The sequence below is a fragment of the Lutjanus erythropterus genome, chromosome 16 (assembly GCF_056507025.1).
Source record: "Lutjanus erythropterus isolate fLutEry1 chromosome 16, fLutEry1.hap2, whole genome shotgun sequence".
Classification (NCBI taxonomy): domain Eukaryota; kingdom Metazoa; phylum Chordata; class Actinopteri; order Lutjaniformes; family Lutjanidae; genus Lutjanus; species Lutjanus erythropterus.
In genome coordinates this window covers 37,747,053-37,765,054 of record NC_139332.1, presented here as the reverse complement: position 1 = coordinate 37,765,054, position 18,002 = coordinate 37,747,053, and the positions used below count along the sequence as shown (strand labels likewise).

Sequence of the window (18,002 nt, the reverse complement as noted above, 5' to 3'; positions counted from 1 at the left end):
CTCTATACTGAGTGTTTATTGTTTTTATTGTGTGAAGAACTTTGTGTTTGTATGAAAAGTGCTGCATAAATAAAGATTGATTGATTGATTGATTGATTGATTGATTGATTGCTGCTGTCTGTCCAGCTGATGTTGTGGTTTGTTGTCCTCTCAGTCTACAGGGTGGAGGTGGATTCAGGGGTGGAGTCTGTCCAGCTGCCCTGCAAAACCACAGTTCACCTGCCTGAGGACGTCTCAGTGAAGTGGACGGACAGAGACAACAGGACGGTCCACGTGTATCAGAACAGTTCTGATCAGCCTGGAGAACAGTTCAGATATTTCAGAGGTCGAACAGAGATGAAGAGAAACCTGAGAACTGGAGACGTCAGTCTGACCCTGAAATACCCCACAGACATAGACAGAGGCACCTTCACCTGCACCGTCTGCAGCAGGGAGGGACGGACACTGATGGAGAAAGAAGTGGAGCTCGAGGTCAAAGGTCAGTGCTGTAGATGAACAGATGAACTTTATTTGTCCAACAGATCAACGTTGACAGAAATGTAGAAGTGAGCGAAGTGAATCCTGTGGATTCAGTGACGTTGCTACAGAAACAATGAGACATTTGTTTGATGAATGTTTGTGTGTCCAAGTGTTGAGGACTGATGTTGGACATGTGTTTGAAATGCTGTGTGGAGCTGAGATTCATTTACAGAACAGAGATGAAAACAAACATGTTTTCATGTCAAATCTTCTCTTCAATGTTCAACTCTACATCCAGAAATGTCAAAGAGACAAAGAGACACACAGCAGCTCAACACTGACATGAGACATTACTGTGAAGCAGGACATGGACAGAAACATCACAGCTCCATCAACACTCTGATCATGTCCAACACCTGGACAACCTGCTTTACTTCCTGTAGTTCTGTCCCCTGTTACCTGCTGCTCTCATCTGCTTCTGTCCTTCAACTTTCTCTACAACTTTGGAACAATTCAATAAAGTTATTCAAAACTGCTGCTGCTGTCTGTCCAGCTGATGGTTTGTTGTCCTCTCAGACTGTCAGGTGGAGGTGGACGAGGGGGAGGAGTCTGTCCAGCTGCCCTTCAAGACTGTAGGTGACCTGCCTCAGAACACTAGAGTGAAGTGGGAACGCTTGGAACCCAAACCCACATTGACGGTCCACATGTATGAGAACGGCTCTGACAGACCTGAAGAACAGAACAAGTTTTTCAGAGACCGAACAGAGATGAAGGACGACCTGCTGAGAACTGGAGACGTCAGTCTGATCCTGAAATCCCCCAAAGAGACAGACACAGGAGAGTACAGGTGTTATGTCCGCAGCTGGGAGGGAAACATCTGGAGACTGAAAACAGTGAAGCTCAAAGTAAAAGGTCAGTTTGAAGATACAGCTGTGTTTGTCTCTGATTGGTTGGTCTCTTGTCTCTGATTGGTTGGTGTCTTGTCTCTGATTGGTTGGTCTCTTGTCTCTGATTGGTTGGTCTCTTGTCTCTGATTGGTTGGTGTCTTGTCTCTGATTGGTTGGTGTCTTGTCTCTGATTGGTTGGTCTCTTGTCTCTGATTGGTTGGTCTCTTGTCTCTGATTGGTTGTCTCTGTCTGTCCTCTGTCTCTGCAGAAAGAACTCAGATCAAAGATGAAACAGTGGACATCAGGAACAGAAGCAGCTCCACTGATCCAACTCCTCTGATGGCTGATCAATCAGTCTGATTGGTCTGTTGCTTGATCTTTGATTATTGATCTGATCTGACTTTGGATCAGAGAGATAATGAAGATGAAGGAGCTGATGGAGGACGGATGAAGACAGGAGGACACTTTGTCAGCTTCTTCTTCACTCTGACTCCTCCTGCTGACTCTCACACACAGTCCACACACTCACTATTGATTACTATTGATCACAGTCGATCATTCTGCTTCCTCCCGTCGTCGCTCCTCCGTCGTCCAGCCGCTGACCAGAGATCAGCTGAGCTCCTCCATCCTCCAGGATGCTCCACCCACTTTAACAGGTGGAGGAGAGGAGCCACAGCTGGATCCTCTGAGGACACAAACAGCTGTTCAGTCTCAGGCTGCGTGTTGATTGGTCGGCTGATTTGATGGACAGTTAAAGTGTCAATTCTAATATTAATATGAGGAGATCAGAGTCAAAGGGCCGACTGGTCAAACTAGAGGACAAAGTCTTCAAAATAAAAGCCTGCTCTGTGCATCACTAGCAGCCCGCTGTAGGAGGAATTAATGATGAAAATATCTGATACAAATGTTCTTCCTGCTTGATGTCAACGTTGCTGCTGAAAAGACGTTTGAACTGACTGTGAGACTGAAAATGATCATGAGCTTCTTTATTGATTATTAATTAAATACTTTATTGGTTCAATTACCTTAAAATTAGCTCTGTGTTAGCAGCTAATCAGTGTAGTTAGCATAAGCATGGCTAAATGTTTAGCTTAGCATTAACACACACACACACACACACACACACACAGAGTTTGTGCATCATGTACTTACATGCTCTGATCTGAGGTCAGCTGAAGTGTTGACTCAGATACACTCAGGTGGATCATTGACAGTTTTCTTACGAGTGAAAATCTGACATGACGTGTTTGTACGAAACTTTTGTACGAAGAAAAGTCTGAGAAATTTAAGATAAAAATATGAAAATGTTCCTGCATGAGGCTCGTTAGTCTTCAATATTTTCATTTTATTTCATTTCATTTTACTTTATTGTGTTCAACAGTATCTGTTGGTATATTATGTTTTTTTTATTATTGTTTTGTTTTTATTCTTTTTATTGGTTTTATTAGTTTTTTATTTTGTTCTTGTTGTGTTTTCCTTCTAGTTTATTCTTCTCATTCTCGATGTTTTAAATGTATTTTATTCAACAGTTTTATTCCTTGTTTGGACTCTTTACTTGAAATCGATCATTCAGTCTTTATTTCAGTCTTTTTCAGTCTTTCACATCTTTTCTGTCATTTATCTGTGAAACACTTTGACTTCAGTTAACTTTCATATTGATCATTTTCTCCATTAATCAATAAGTTGTTTGATTATAAGATGGTGAAACATGTTGATCATTCATTTTCTGTAACCTGAATGGTCGTGGGGGGTGGAGCCTATCCCAGGGGTTCACCCTGGACAAGTCGCCAGTTCATCACAGGACTGACACACAGAGACAGACGACCACTGACACTCACACCTATGGACAATTTAGTTAACCTGCATGCATGTCTGTGGGAGGAAGCTGGAGAACCCTGAGAGAACCCACGCAGACACGGGGAGAACATGCAAACTCCACACAGAAAGACCCTGATCCAGCCGGGGGATCGAACTCAGGACCTTCTTGCTGTGAGGCGGCAGCGCCGACCACTGAACCACCGTGACGCCCTCAAAATGTTGATCAGTGTTTCCCAAAGTTATTAATTCGTTTTTTTCCTCAGTTTGTTTTAATCTGGATTGAATCAGTCAAACTTTATTAAACTGCTGAGTTTACTTTACAGATGTCTGTCCTCCACAGCTGCAAAGATTAACTGATTATCAATCAGTTATTAACTAACCCAACTATTCTGATAACTGATTGATCAGTTTAAGTAATCTATTACAAAAGAAAGTCAAAATTCTCTGATTTCATGACACGATCAGCTGCTACAGAAGTTCTGCAGATATTACATTTACAAGAATGTTGTGTTCGGAACAAAGACACGAAAATACAACTACGACCAAAAACAAAAGGTTTTTCAAAGTTTGTCACAAAAAGTTTATCACAATTAAACAAATATTAAAATGATGGATCCAGTTTGTGTGAGAGATTAAAGAAGCTGAGGGAGATCCTGTCAAAATAAGAGACTGTAGAAATAAGATCCTGTCAAAATAAGATCCTGTCAAAATAAGAGACTGTAGAAATAAGATCCTGTCAAAATAAGAGACTGTAGAAGTAAGATCCTGTCAAAATAAGAGACTGTAGAAATAAGATCCTGTCAAAATAAGAGACTGTAGAAATAAAATCCTGTCAAAATAAGATCCTGTCAAAATAAGATCCTGTAAAAACCACAGATGAAGATCAGTGTATCGTGAGTGTGTGTGTGTGTGTGTGTGTGTGTGTGTGTGTGTGTGTGTGTGTGTTCAGATGTGAACAGTTTATCTGATTACAAATGGAGACCACACATTCTATGTTTTCAGTTCCTGTTTGTATTTTTACTTCCAGTTTCAGGTTGGAACATTTGTTTATCATGAAAGTTGTTTGGTTCTTCAGTACTCCACTTTCATGACCTCGTCCTCCTTACAGAAACCTGTAGAAAGAAAGACAGACAGAAAGACATCAGTTCTGTCCACAGCTGGGAAAAGTAACTAAGTACAAATACTTTGTCTTTGAAGTAAAGTAAAGATACCTGACAGACTTATTACTTTAGTTTGAATTCATCTGAGGGGAATTATTATTATTTATATTTATATTTCTAAGTTTGTGTCATTGTGCGTCACTGTTCCAACATCAAAACTAATTCAAACCCAGTGGACGGAACAATTATACAAAGAAAAGATGATTTCTTGATGGATCCATCAATTAAACAAACATAACAAGATGAAAACCACATGATGAGGAAAAAAAGGTGTAGCAAGACGAAAAAGACAAGAAGATGAAAACCACACAAGACAACAAAAAAGTTGTAGCAGGAAGAGAAAGAAATAAGATTTAAAAAAAGATGACAAGACAGGAGAGATGCAACAAGACAATAAAGACAACAACAAAACAAACAAGATGAAAAAGACGTAAGAAGAGTAAAAACTACATAAAGGATGTAAAGAGACGGGAGAAGGAGACTGGACTGTGGAGAAAAGGTGAGGTCGAGTCGTCTTTGAAGGACATTTCTACTGACTGTTTCTGGGCAGAGGACGACTTTTTACTTTTATAGTTGAAGAACATTTGAGAACCTGAACTTCTTCACTTTTACTGCAGTGAACAAATGAAGTCCGAAGGTTTTTACACAAAGATCTGTCCGTCTGCTGGAGTGCAGGACGTGTGGACACGTCTGGTTCTGTCTCATACTTGTCCCACTTGTTGATGTCAGTGTTTAATCAGACAGGTTTACAGGTGAAGCACCTTGTTCGTGGTCGTAGTGGAAGTTTGGTTCTCCGGAGAACCCGAGGCAGCTCGCCTGCTGCTTGAAATGTTCCAGGTCTGAGTCCTTCACTGTCGTCTCTTTGGCTGGAGTCAAAAACAAAAATGCATGTTGTACTGCGGTGGTTTCAGACAAAGTGAGTTATTTTCTCTGCGTGTGTCGTTCCTTACCCATCAGATATAAACCATGAGCGACGGCGACGTCCTCAGGAACGTCGACGTGGATGTTCAGAGCCTCGAGCAACTTGTCGAGGCCTGTGGAGGTGCTGTTACCACTGAGGAGCATACAGCCGTCACAGGTGGGCAGCAGGTGGAAAGATGAGGACATGTTTCCACCTGAGGACAGAATCAGAAAAAATTACATAAAACTAAATGATTCTACGTCTGAAACAAACTGAATATTTGTCTTTGGACTGAAAACATAAGAACATGTGATGTAAATTCTGATCAACTTTGTAGAAACAGATTCAGACATAATCAAACCAGGTCAGCAGACAGATGGATGGTTTTCACTTCACTGCAGTTTGTTTGAATCACAGATAATCAAAGCTGAAACAGAGTCTGCAGCCTCGCCAGCAGCTCAGTGTCACATGACATCAGGTAACTTACCCGACATGGTCGCCGTGTCGCCGTCAATAGTCACCTTGATCGTTGAGCCAAAGCAGGTTCCATTTCTGTGAAAAGACGGAGGAAGAGTTGAGTTCATGTTCTGTTTGAGGACCAGTTTTCTAAATTCATCGCTCCATCTTCATCCATACAAATATAAATCTAACCTCTAATGTATTTATGTATGACGTTATGTCACAAAAACCTGACTGATATCATATTTTTATTATCATACTTTACTTCAGTACTCAGGCTATGCAGTTCCTGTCCTTCCTAATTTGTCCCTGGGACCTGTTAGCTTTAGCTTCAGGCTGCTAGTGTGCTAATTTATCTGAAATGTAGGTATCCAGTTAACGTTGGTTAGCTAGCTAAGTGCAGCAGATAAAAGAAACAAAACTGTGAGTTATGATGTTAAATCTGTCAGTGTTGATGTCAAATACAAACGTGAAAGAGTGAAAGAGTGAAAGAGTGAAAGCAAAGGGGTGATGAAAGTCTGCTGCCTTTAAGTTGATTGAAAACATTTTAGTGTGACAGACGGATAAAACAGAGCATCATCTGCACAGAGAAAATGTTTTATTTCATATTCATTCATAATGAAACTGATTCACCTTCAAATCCTCTGAACCTCATGATTTTCTTACATTAAGAACAGGATTATTTTTTAATCTGGATCTGAAAAAGCACAGATTCTGTTTTGCAGTGGAAATAGAAACTACAGTATTCAAACTGAAAGGAAACGACAAACTCCAGGTTCTATGCAGGAGTTTATGTGGAACCTCTCAGCGCTGATTCAGCAGGTTGACTGTAAGGTTTTAATAATGTGCAGTAAATGAAATGACAAGTTGATGAAATCAAAGTCCTGTGTTGCAAACAGACTGTTGTCTCCATTGAAAAGGTTTGACAGAGAGATGAAGCAGAGGATCATCAGCGTAGAGGAGGAACTGTAGAACTGTTCTCTACTCACATGTTGTTCTCCTCATACATGGTGATTTCATGGTTTGAGGAGTTGAAGTTCATCCAGTTGCTGACGGTGGTCTTCAGGATGTTGTTGTACAGCTCACTGTCAGTGTAACCTGCGATGAAGTTCACTCTGCCGCTGAACTGCACACACAGGAAGTCAGTCAGTCACAGTCATCAGTGGAAAAACAGATGATTCATGTGAGAAATGTTCACGTAGCACCGAGTATCAGAACCTCTTCTGCTCACAGTCATGATCCTGTTCACTTATTCTTCAATCAGACAGTTGAACATCAGATTTTTTTAACATTTGTTTACTGGCTCTAAATCTGTTGAATAAAATCTTAAAATCATCGTTTTCTCCTGAAGTGTCTGACCTTGTAGTTTTAAATTTCATTTGACTTTATTTATTTTATCCTTGACTTTATTGTTTTAAATGTTTACATTGTTTCTGTTCTTGTATTCAGAGCTTTGTGTTGTATTTTATGGATGAACTGTGCTATATAAATAAAGTTATTATCATTTTGTATTATTGTAAGTGAATGATGAGAGAAAAGGATGTTTCAGAGTAAAGAAAACATTTATGATCCTCAGATGTTGATTTTGTTCACGTATTGAAACATAAACCTGGACGTACTTTCTGTTAAAGGTGATCAGCTCATAGTGTTTATACATCAGTGTGAATAATGAATGTAATCAATTATAGTTGAAATTTAACTTTAAACTCGTGAAAATAAAATAAACATGTTCTGTTATTTCATTTTTACAGTTCAACATTTTTTATTTTGACACAAAGACTGAAGGCAAAGAGAAACTACATTAGAAGTTTATTGAAGAAATGACTTTGGAATCAAGTGAAGCTACTTTTCTTCTAGAGAGAAAATCGTTCCTACATTTTTATCTTCAGCTGGATTTTTGATTTTTAATTTTATTTTTTTAATGTGGTTTGAGTTCCATCAGCTGAGTGTCATTAAGTTCCATCATACTGGAGAACGTCGCAGTAGAACTGCAACTAATGTTGATCTAAACTCATTTCATCAACTCAAACTCAATGAATTTATTGATTATTTTCTCGATCCATTGATTATTGATCATTGATTAATTAATCCTGTAACAATCCTGTCACTTGAAAAATAGATCCAAGCTGTTTTTCAAGTCTTTCCTGCAATCATTATTTTCATTTACAATCAATCAGTTTTTTCTACTAATCGATCAGTTTTTTGCTCCAAAAAATGTCTGAAAATGTCGATCAGTGTTTCTAAAGTCCAAGATGACGTCATCAAATGTCTTGTTTTGTCCTCAACTCAAAGACATTCAGTTTTCTTTCAGAGAGGAATAAAGAAACCAGAAAATATTCACATTTAAGAAGCTGAAATCAGAGAGGTTTTACTTTTAGATTATTCAAACTGATTGATCAGTTATCAGAGAATAGCTGTGATTTGGGGCTGAACTGTCCTGGATTTTTTTAAAACATGCATCTTTAAGAAGAATGAATGTAAAGGACTCACCACCGACTGGTCTTCCAGAGACAAAGGTGTGATCAAAGGTTTGCATTCTTCAGGCGTCAGAGCCGAGACGCTCAGAAACAAGCCGGCGACCAGGAGGAGAGAAGCGAAGCACAGACTCATGATGCTGCAGCCGGAGACAACAGACGTCAGACGATGTGAGACCTCAGACTGATGATCAGACTTTATACAAGCTGCTGGACTGAACTCACTGTTTACATAAAAGAGCTGATTTCAAGTTCCTTTTTTTTTTTTTCTCTTCAGGGTTTGCCAGGATTTCATAAGAGAAGATAAACTTTATTGATCCACAGCAGAGAAACTCAGGTGTTGCAGCACAACGACAGAAAGAAGTACAGAGACAGTCAATATAGAAAAGACAGACAGAAATAATAAAAGATAATAAAATGATACAATACAAAATACATAAAAGAGGATTTGGAGACAAAATTACAGGTGAAGTGAGAAAATGTAAAATATAAATAAGATGTATGTTAGAATATGTGTAATATAACGGATGGAAGCAGCCACACTGTGCTGAAAAATGTCAAACAGGTGAGTTCATGATGTCACTGAATAAATGAGTCATGAGCCGATTGTTGCTGTAGATGGAAGTGAATCAGAAAAGAGTTTCAGTGACGGTGAGCTGAAGGTTTTACTGTGAAAAAACATCATCCTCCCATAAAACAGCAGATTTTAGAATGGAGTTTGGTTTAACAGTGTGTCCACTTTAAAGCAGCAGAGGGGATTTTAATGTGAATAACTGACACAAAATGAGATGAGCTACTTTCTGACAGTTTTTCTTCATCTCTCTGCTCCGAGGAACGAACCGCATCAAAGTAGAACCACAGATGGAATGAAAGTAGAGACCAGAACAGTAAAATAAAGTGTCTTATGACATTAAATGAGACACATGTCTGAAACACATGACCTGGACATTCAGTCAGGTAGCTGTAGGTATCAGGTTCCTCCACTTTGAAGGACGCAGACTGAAGAGAACCTTTGATTTGTTCCGTGTCAGGACACCAATCACTGATCAGCTCATTCTTGAGAACCCAGACAAAAATGAACTTTGAGCAGGTTTGAATTTTTACTCTTCAGTTATGCTAGAAAACATATTTTAAAATCTCAAACTCTCTTAAACCTTTGTTTGTTTGTTTCCACCCAGAAAGGGGCGGAGCATGACGCAGGAGCACCTGCATACCTGGAATACCTGGATTGGTTGGTCTCACCAACTCTGATCACAATTTTTTGGTGAAAGTTTATTCTCTCAGAAATACTGTATCTGTAATTTATGAAATGATTGTTTTGCTTTAATTGATTTAATTTCTAAACTGTTTCTGTGTCAGAAAACAGACAAGAATTCACAACTTCAGACGATTTAAAAATCTGTTAAAATCCTTCAAAACTCTCAAACTAACAATATCTACTGATAACAGAGAGGCAAATGTGTTATTATGATCATCTGTGTTAAACACTGATCCTCTCAGATCATTTTTAAAAACTGTCTGTAGACGTTTCTTCTGTGGTGTCTGATGTGACACACAGAGATAATGATGGATGAAATCAATCAGATCAATTTAACATCAACATGTAATAATAATGATACAGTATAGCTGTGAAATATCATGATGTATTATGACACAGTATATAATACAACAGCATAACATATAGTAGGATAACTTTATAAAGTAGAACAGAAGAAAATCGATTGTTAAAATGATGCTGCTGAGTTTGTGCATCAATCATTTACTGGTTTTTTTAATTGACTCATCAAAGACTCACAAATACACTGAGTGTACAACACACACACACACACACACACACGCACACACACACACACACACACACACACACACACACACACACACACACACACACACAGAGTTAAACAATGTAATGTGTTGTTTTGTTGTTGTTTGTTTTTCTCTGGTGATTCTTTTTTGCAGTTAAATCTGTCGACTGTGAACACGTGACTGAACCATAAAGTTTTTATTGATGGACTTTGATCTGCAGAGACAGGAAGACATCAAACATTAATGAGACTCAAGGACAGGAGTGGACACACACTTCAGCTGCTGTCCAACAGAGACACACAGACAGACAGGTGAGTGGACACACCTGAGGAGGGACGACATGCAGACATGAGACAGATCAGCAGGTCTGATGTTGATTTAACATGTGAAGTTATTTTCTGTCCTTTCAGGACGTCTCTGCTTGTTTCTGGGACTAAAATGTTTGATTTCACTGCAGTTTTTCTGAAACATTCACATGTTTTTACAGTGAAACTGTGGCAGCAGCTGGAAACAACAAAGACAAATAAAGTTGTCTTTTTTGTAGAATTGATTCTAAATCAACTTGTTTCAGGAGAATAAATCTGCTGCCGTCTGTTCTGTCTGTTCTCACAGAACTAAAAGTCTCAGGATACAAAACTGTTAAAGCAAATATAGAAGCTGCGCTGTGATTGGACGACCCCGGTGTGTAAAACACTTCAGTGAGAGTTTGATGATTTTCAGGTGAAAAGGTGGAATGAATAGTTTTATAAGTGAGGAGGTTTTAGAAGCAAAGGTCTGATTCATGCTGATAAAAACTGGATGAACAGGTGTGAAAAACAAACACACCCAGTGTCAGGTGACAGTTTCTCTCTCTGTGTCTGTCCTCACAACTTAACATGTCCTGAAGTGTTTGACTTGGAGCAGGTCCAGCACCCTGTGTCCTCATCAACTCACACACTTTGACACAAAGAGTCCTCAAAGGTTCTCATCTGTTCTTCTTACTATGAGAACAGAACATCATCTGGTGTGTCAGTGGTGTTCTACATGTTCTAGGAGAGTTTTTATTAGAATCATTGTGATGTTTTGACCTGTGTGTCAGCAGGTTTTCACCACACAGTAAATCTGTGTCTCTGATTGGACAGAGGACAGTGTCAGTGTTGCAGGAATATAAGAACCATGTTGATGAGACATTCTGAGTCTCAGTGATTCAAAAATATGTCCTGATGCTGAAAAACACTTCATCACTTTTCTTCTTCTGTTTGGGATCATCCTGCTCTTCTTTGGAACTTCAACTCCCATCATGCTTTGAGGCGTGTCAGCAGGAAATATACTGTTGCCATGGAGACAGTGAGTCAGCTGTGGGCTTCACCTGAGCCTGTTGATTTGAGACTCTGTTTGTTTGCATGTTGGTGAATTTTCATCTTGAAAAGTCTTGTTTCATCAGCTGCTGTCACTTCCTGTTTACACTGTTACCATGGAAACAGACAACCACTGATACTGAAGGAAACTCCCAAACATGATGATGATGATGATGATGATGATGACGATGATGACGATGATGACGATGATGATGATGATGATGATGTGATGATGATGATGATGATGAGGCTGATGTGATGATGATGATGATGATGATGATGACGATGATGACGATGATGATGATGATGATGATGTGATGATGATGATGATGATGAGGCTGATGTGATGATGATGATGATGATGATGATGACGATGATGACGATGATGACGATGATGAGGCTGATGTGATGATGATGATGATGATGATGACGATGATGACGATGATGATGGTGATGGTGATGATGGTGATGATGATGATGATGATGATGATGATGATGATGATGATGATGATGATGGTGATGATGATGATGATGATGATTTGTCAGAGATGGAGATCAGAGCATCATGACTCCACATCTGTATTGATTTGATTGATAAAGTTTAAAGTTACAGGGACAGTGAACATTAATGAACATCTGTGTAAATGAGACACTTTAGTTCCTGATCAGGTGGAATGAGAGACACAAAGAAACATCAAATACATTCAAACAGGAACAAGGATACGACACATACAGCAGCAGAACACACAAGAACACAGACAGTGTTCCCATGAAGAGCAGAACACTCCACACAAGAACACATGAGGTGCTTAGAACAAGAACATTAGAACAAGAGAACATGAAAGATGAAACAAAGCTTCAGATGATTGGAGGAAGAGACAGAGTCTGGTCTCACACTTGATTGTCTTTTAAAGATGATTTTAAATGTATTTTAAATGAATGATCTGTGTCTCAGTCTCAGATGAGTGTTGGCAGACTGTTCCACGTCAGAGCTGCTCCCTCGTCCTTCTGTCCCCTGTGTTTGTCCACTACAGCAGCCATGAAGGACCAAAACACACAAACGGAGACAAGACGACTGTGTTGGTGTCAGATTTAGTTTGTGTAACAGCAGCATGTTAGCGGTTAGTTCAGCAGACAAACACATGTGTCTCAGTCACGTCTGTGTGAAACTGCTGAGCCTGACTTCCTGTACAAACCCACTTCCTCTTTATTTTAAAGTGAAACTGTTTGCAGTGAAGTTTTGTCCGAGTGTCTGTCCGATCAGGAGGCTGTGAACTGACGTCCTCAGAGTGTCTGTCCGATCAGGAGGCTGTGAACCGACGTCCTCAGAGTGTCTGTCCGATCAGGAGGCTGTGAACTGACGTCCTCAGAGTGTCCGTCAGTGTTTGTTGAGTGACTTTGTGGTTGTTGTAGTTTTTACAGGAAGATGAAGATGTTGCTGGTGTCTGTGATCCTCCTGCACGGTAAGATGACCTTCCTCCCTCTGATCTGATCATCACCTCAGTCCATCATCATGTCTTTAATCTGTCTTTCTGTCTTCTTAACTCCACCAGTCTGTTGAAGTTCCATCACCATGTTTTCTTCACATACAAACATGAAGAACATATTTTCAATCTTTCTGTAAATCATGATGAATGTAGACGACTGTCCAGTCAGACTGTCCTCAGTTCTGCTCTTCAGGGGACGTATTACACACATTTATCATCTCAAGTCTTACAGCTACAATATGGAACATTTACACTTTCAAATGCTTCAAAATGTCTCACCTGTTATTTACACTCTACAAAAATATCAACTCTTTTGTTTTTGCTCCCATTTTTCATGAGTTAAAGTCAAAGATCTCAGATTTCTTCTGTTTATTTCTGTCAAATGTCTTCAAATCTGTGTTAGTGAGCACTTCTCCTTTGCCAAGATGCTCCGCCCACCTGACAGGTGTGGCCTATAGAGACGCTGATTGAACAGCGGGATTATTGATCAGGTGTGTTTGGACTGATCACAATAAAAAGACCTTTGATGTGGAAAAAAGACATTTATTAGACACTGAACTACGGCTGTTTCACATAGAGCTACAGATACCAAAGACATGACCCGCCTGCTCTGTCTCTGATTGGCTGACCCTGATATTCTTACTCTAACTCTAACCAATCACTCTTCATGTCTCAACCTAACAACCCAAACCACAGCAACAAGTTCCAGCCAATCAGAAGCCGCCTGCAGCTGATCTACAGTATTTTTTCTGCACATTTCTGACTGTATGCTGGAGGAGCTCTCATGGTTGATTCACAGTTTAAAAAGAAAAATCCTTGAGAACCTGTTTTATCTCCTGCTGTGTTTTAGAGCGACTCCTCGCTCCTCTTAACCGGCCGCTCAGAGCCACAAGTCCTCAACAACTGCTAGGCTAAAAACAAGGAGCAGCTCGTCTGTTGAAGGACACATTTTGGTCTTTGTTGTGGCTCAAAAACTGACATCCATAGAAAAGTTTGTCCTCAAAGTTTGTCCTCATCTTAAAGCGGAGCATCTGCAGATTAATTCCACAGCTGATATGTTGTGATCCACTAAAGTTGGACACCAGAGCAGATCAATAAATCCCTGTTTTGTTCTCTTCACCACGATCTCTCTGTGTCTGTGCAGTCGCCATATTCGAGCCTTCAAGGTCTGCTAGTAAACTAATGAGAGACGCAGACTTCACTACAAAATCAACTGGAACTCACTTCATTCTCAACTCATTTTCAGGACATTAATGCTGAAAATAAAAGACAAAATGTTTGGATCATTTTCTGATCTAAAGTCATGAAATAAAGCTGCTGTGACTGAACCCCTCTGTCTGTGTGACCTCACAGTTTCCCAGCATGCCTCAGCTGTGGAGCTGTATGAGGGGGAGGAGTTTGTCCTGCTGCCCTGTGAGTTTCCCACTGATGAACTGTACGACCCCACAGTGGTGTGGAGACGAGACGACCTCCGTCCTTCAACCGTCCACCAGCGTCAGCAGGAAGGTGATGAACTTAAAGACCAAAACCAGCTTTACAGCGGCCGAACATCCATGATGACTGACGCTCTGGAAACTGGAGACCTCAGCCTCAATCTGACAAAACTCCGCCTCTCTGACAGCGGCACCTACACCTGCACCGTCAGAGCGTTTGGATGGGGACAGACAGTGAGAGACGTCCAGCTGCAGGTCAAAGGTCAGAAACAAACACTAAAACCTACTGTAGATACAGGTCAAAGGTCAAAGGTCAGAGGTCAGAGGTCAGAGGTCATGTTCTTTATGTTTCTGTTCCCACAGAACGATTTCCATACTGGGCCAAAGTTCTCCTGGTTCTCCTGGTTCTCCTGGTTGTTGTTCTTGTTGTTTCTGGGGGTCTTTTGTTTCATTTCCGTCAGTATTTCATGTCAGGTACGTCACTACTACTACACTACCCATCATGCCAATGGTTATCATCTTTAATCAGGACAGTGAGGTCTAGGATGGGAAGAACTGACCTTAAAATCCTGTCAACAAGAGAAAAACCTCGTAGTTTTCTTTGATTCAAATCTTAGTTTTGAAGCACATATTAGAAATAGAACCCAAACTGTATGTTCTCATCTTAAGAACATGAGCAGACTGTTTGAAACCGACACAGAGACTCTGATGCTTTTATTTCCTGCAGAGTTGATTCCTGTAACGCTCCACTTCCTGGTCTTCATAAGAAAAACGCTGCTCAGTTACGGTTCTTACAAACTCAGCTGCTCGTGTTCTGACGAGGAACACAAAGACAGACACATTACACCAATTTTAAAGTCTCATCATTGACTTCCTGTGAGCTTCAGAATTGATTTTCAGATCATTTTACTGCTTCATAAAGATTTATCAGATTTGTTTTGATCATATGAACCCTGTAGAACCCTCAGGTTCTCTGGTAGTGGTTCTTTAATTTAAGAAAAACCCACAGTGAGGCATCATTTCATTGTTCTGGTCCACATCTGTGGAACCTGAAGACCTGAGGAGAGAGAGTTGATATTTTTAAAAGGAAACTCAACACCAACCTTTTTAGTCTGGCTTTAAATTGAACTTTATCTCTGGACTTATTTTGGATTTATTATTATTGTGTATTTATCTATTGATTTATTTTATTAATATGTATTTCTAGCTGGAATATTCTTTTATTTTGTTACTTATTTATTTCATTTTAATTTATTTATCGATTTATTTATTGATTGATTTCAAATTGTTCTCTATACTGAGTGTTTATTGTTTTTATTGTGTGAAGAACTTTGTGTTTGTATGAAAAGTGCTGCATAAATAAAGATTGATTGATTGATTGATTGATTGATTGATTGATTGATTGATTGATTGATTGATTGCTGCTGTCTGTCCAGCTGATGTTGTGGTTTGTTGTCCTCTCAGTCTACAGGGTGGAGGTGGATTCAGGGGTGGAGTCTGTCCAGCTGCCCTGCAAAACCACAGTTCACCTGCCTGAGGACGTCTCAGTGAAGTGGACGGGCAGATACAGAGAGAAGGTCCACGTGTATCAGAACAGTTCTGATCAGCCTGAAGAACAGTCCAGTTATTTCAGAGGTCGAACAGAGATGAAGAGAAACCTGAGAACTGGAGACGTCAGTCTGACCCTGAAATACCCCACAGACAAAGACAGAGACACCTTCACCTGCACCGTCTACAGCAGGGAGGGACGGACACTGATGGAGAAACGAGTGAAGCTCTGGGTCAAAGGTCAGTGCTGTAGATGAACAGATGAACTTTATTTGTCCAACAGATCAACGTTGACAGAAATGTAGAAGTGAGCGAAGTGAATCCTGTGGATTCAGTGACGTTGATACAGAAACAATGAGACATGTCCATCCTGTACCAAAGTTCTCCTGGTTCTCCTGGTTCTCCTGGTTGTTGTTCTTGTTGTTTCTGGGGGTCTTTTGTTTCATTTCCGTCAGTATTTCATGTCAGGTACGTCACTACTACTACACTACCCATCATGCCAATGGTTATCATCTTTAATCAGGACAGTGAGGTCTAGGATGGGAAGAACTGACCTTAAAATCCTGTCAACAAGAGAAAAACCTCGTAGTTTTCTTTGATTCAAATCTTAGTTTTGAAGCACATATTAGAAATAGAACCCAAACTGTATGTTCTCATCTTAAGAACATGAGCAGACTGTTTGAAACCGACACAGAGACTCTGATGCTTTTATTTCCTGCAGAGTTGATTCCTGTAACGCTCCACTTCCTGGTCTTCATAAGAAAAACACTGCTCAGTTACGGTTCTTACAAACTCAGCTGCTCGTGTTCTGACGAGGAACACAAAGACAGACACATTACACCAATTTTAAAGTCTCATCATTGACTTCCTGTGAGCTTCAGAATTGATTTTCAGATCATTTTACTGCTTCATAAAGATTTATCAGATTTGTTTTGATCATATGAACCCTGTAGAACCCTCAGGTTCTCTGGTAGTGGTTCTTTAATTTAAGAAAAACCCACAGTGAGGCATCATTTCATTGTTCTGGTCCACATCTGTGGAACCTGAAGACCTGAGGAGAGAGAGTTGATATTTTTAAAAGGAAACTCAACACCAACCTTTTTAGTCTGGCTTTAAATTGAACTTTATCTCTGGACTTATTTTGGATTTATTATTATTGTGTATTTATCTATTGATTTATTTTATTAATATGTATTTCTAGCTGGAATATTCTTTTATTTTGTTACTTATTTATTTCATTTTAATTTATTTATTGATTTATTTATTGATTGATTTAAAATTGTTCTCTATACTGAGTGTTTATTGTTTTTATTGTGTGAAGAACTTTGTGTTTGTATGAAAAGTGCTGCATAAATAAAGATTGATTGATTGATTGATTGATTGATTGATTGATTGATTGATTGATTGATTGATTGATTGCTGCTGTCTGTCCAGCTGATGTTGTGGTTTGTTGTCCTCTCAGTCTACAGGGTGGAGGTGGATTCAGGGGTGGAGTCTGTCCAGCTGCCCTGCAAAACCACAGTTCACCTGCCTGAGGACGTCTCAGTGAAGTGGACGGACAGATACGGAGACAAGGTCCACGTGTATCAGAACAGTTCTGATCAGCCTGAAGAACAGTCCAGTTATTACAGAGGTCGAACAGAGATGAAGAGAAACCTGAGAACTGGAGACGTCAGTCTGACCCTGAAATACCCCACAGACGAAGACGAAGACAGAGGCATCTTCACCTGCACCGTCTACAGCAGGGAGGGACGGACACTGATGAAGAAACGAGTGGAGCTCGAGGTCAAAGGTCAGTGCTGTAGATGAACAGATGAACTTTATTTGTCCAACAGATCAACGTTGACAGAAATGTAGAAGTGAGCGAAGTGAATCCTGTGGATTCAGTGACGTTGATACAGAAACAATGAGACATGTCCATCCTGTACCAAAGTTCTCCTGGTTCTCCTGGTTCTCCTGGTTGTTGTTCTTGTTGTTTCTGGGGGTCTTTTGTTTCATTTCCGTCAGTATTTCATGTCAGGTACGTCACTACTACTACACTACCCATCATGCCAATGGTTATCATCTTTAATCAGGACAGTGAGGTCTAGGATGGGAAGAACTGACCTTAAAATCCTGTCAACAAGAGAAAAACCTCGTAGTTTTCTTTGATTCAAATCTTAGTTTTGAAGCACATATTAGAAATAGAACCCAAACTGTATGTTCTCATCTTAAGAACATGAGCAGACTGTTT

The 18,002-nt window shown here is 39.9% G+C and overlaps 2 protein-coding genes across 3 annotated transcripts in view; one reads left to right on the top strand and one right to left on the bottom strand.

Annotated features, from left to right (window-relative positions):
- LOC146313635 (butyrophilin-like protein 2) overlaps positions 1-18,002 on the top strand; it is a 40,959-nt gene that overhangs the window by 20,048 nt on the left and 2,909 nt on the right. Inside the window, exons 1-5 of one of the 2 annotated variants that reach the window (XM_084739621.1) lie at positions 12,725-12,764; positions 14,142-14,483; positions 14,585-14,695; positions 15,686-16,009; positions 17,232-17,561. In XM_084739621.1, coding sequence (XP_084595747.1) covers positions 12,728-12,764; positions 14,142-14,483; positions 14,585-14,695; positions 15,686-16,009; positions 17,232-17,561 — 1,144 coding nt within the window. In that variant the 5' untranslated portion in view covers positions 12,725-12,727. Of the gene's footprint in view, positions 1-154; positions 479-12,724; positions 12,765-14,141; positions 14,484-14,584; positions 14,696-15,685; positions 16,010-17,231; positions 17,562-18,002 lie in introns of those variants that run through there. The other variant, XM_084739620.1, reaches the window with a different exon arrangement.
- LOC146313636 (uncharacterized) lies at positions 4,153-8,344 on the bottom strand. The gene is made up of 6 exons (XM_084739652.1): positions 8,175-8,344; positions 6,674-6,810; positions 5,713-5,777; positions 5,275-5,439; positions 5,086-5,190; positions 4,153-4,276 (listed from the first exon to the last, which is right to left on the bottom strand). The coding sequence occupies exons 1-6, from the start codon at positions 8,292-8,294 to the stop codon at positions 4,236-4,238; spliced, it is 633 nt and encodes a 210-aa protein (XP_084595778.1). The 5' UTR covers positions 8,295-8,344; the 3' UTR covers positions 4,153-4,235.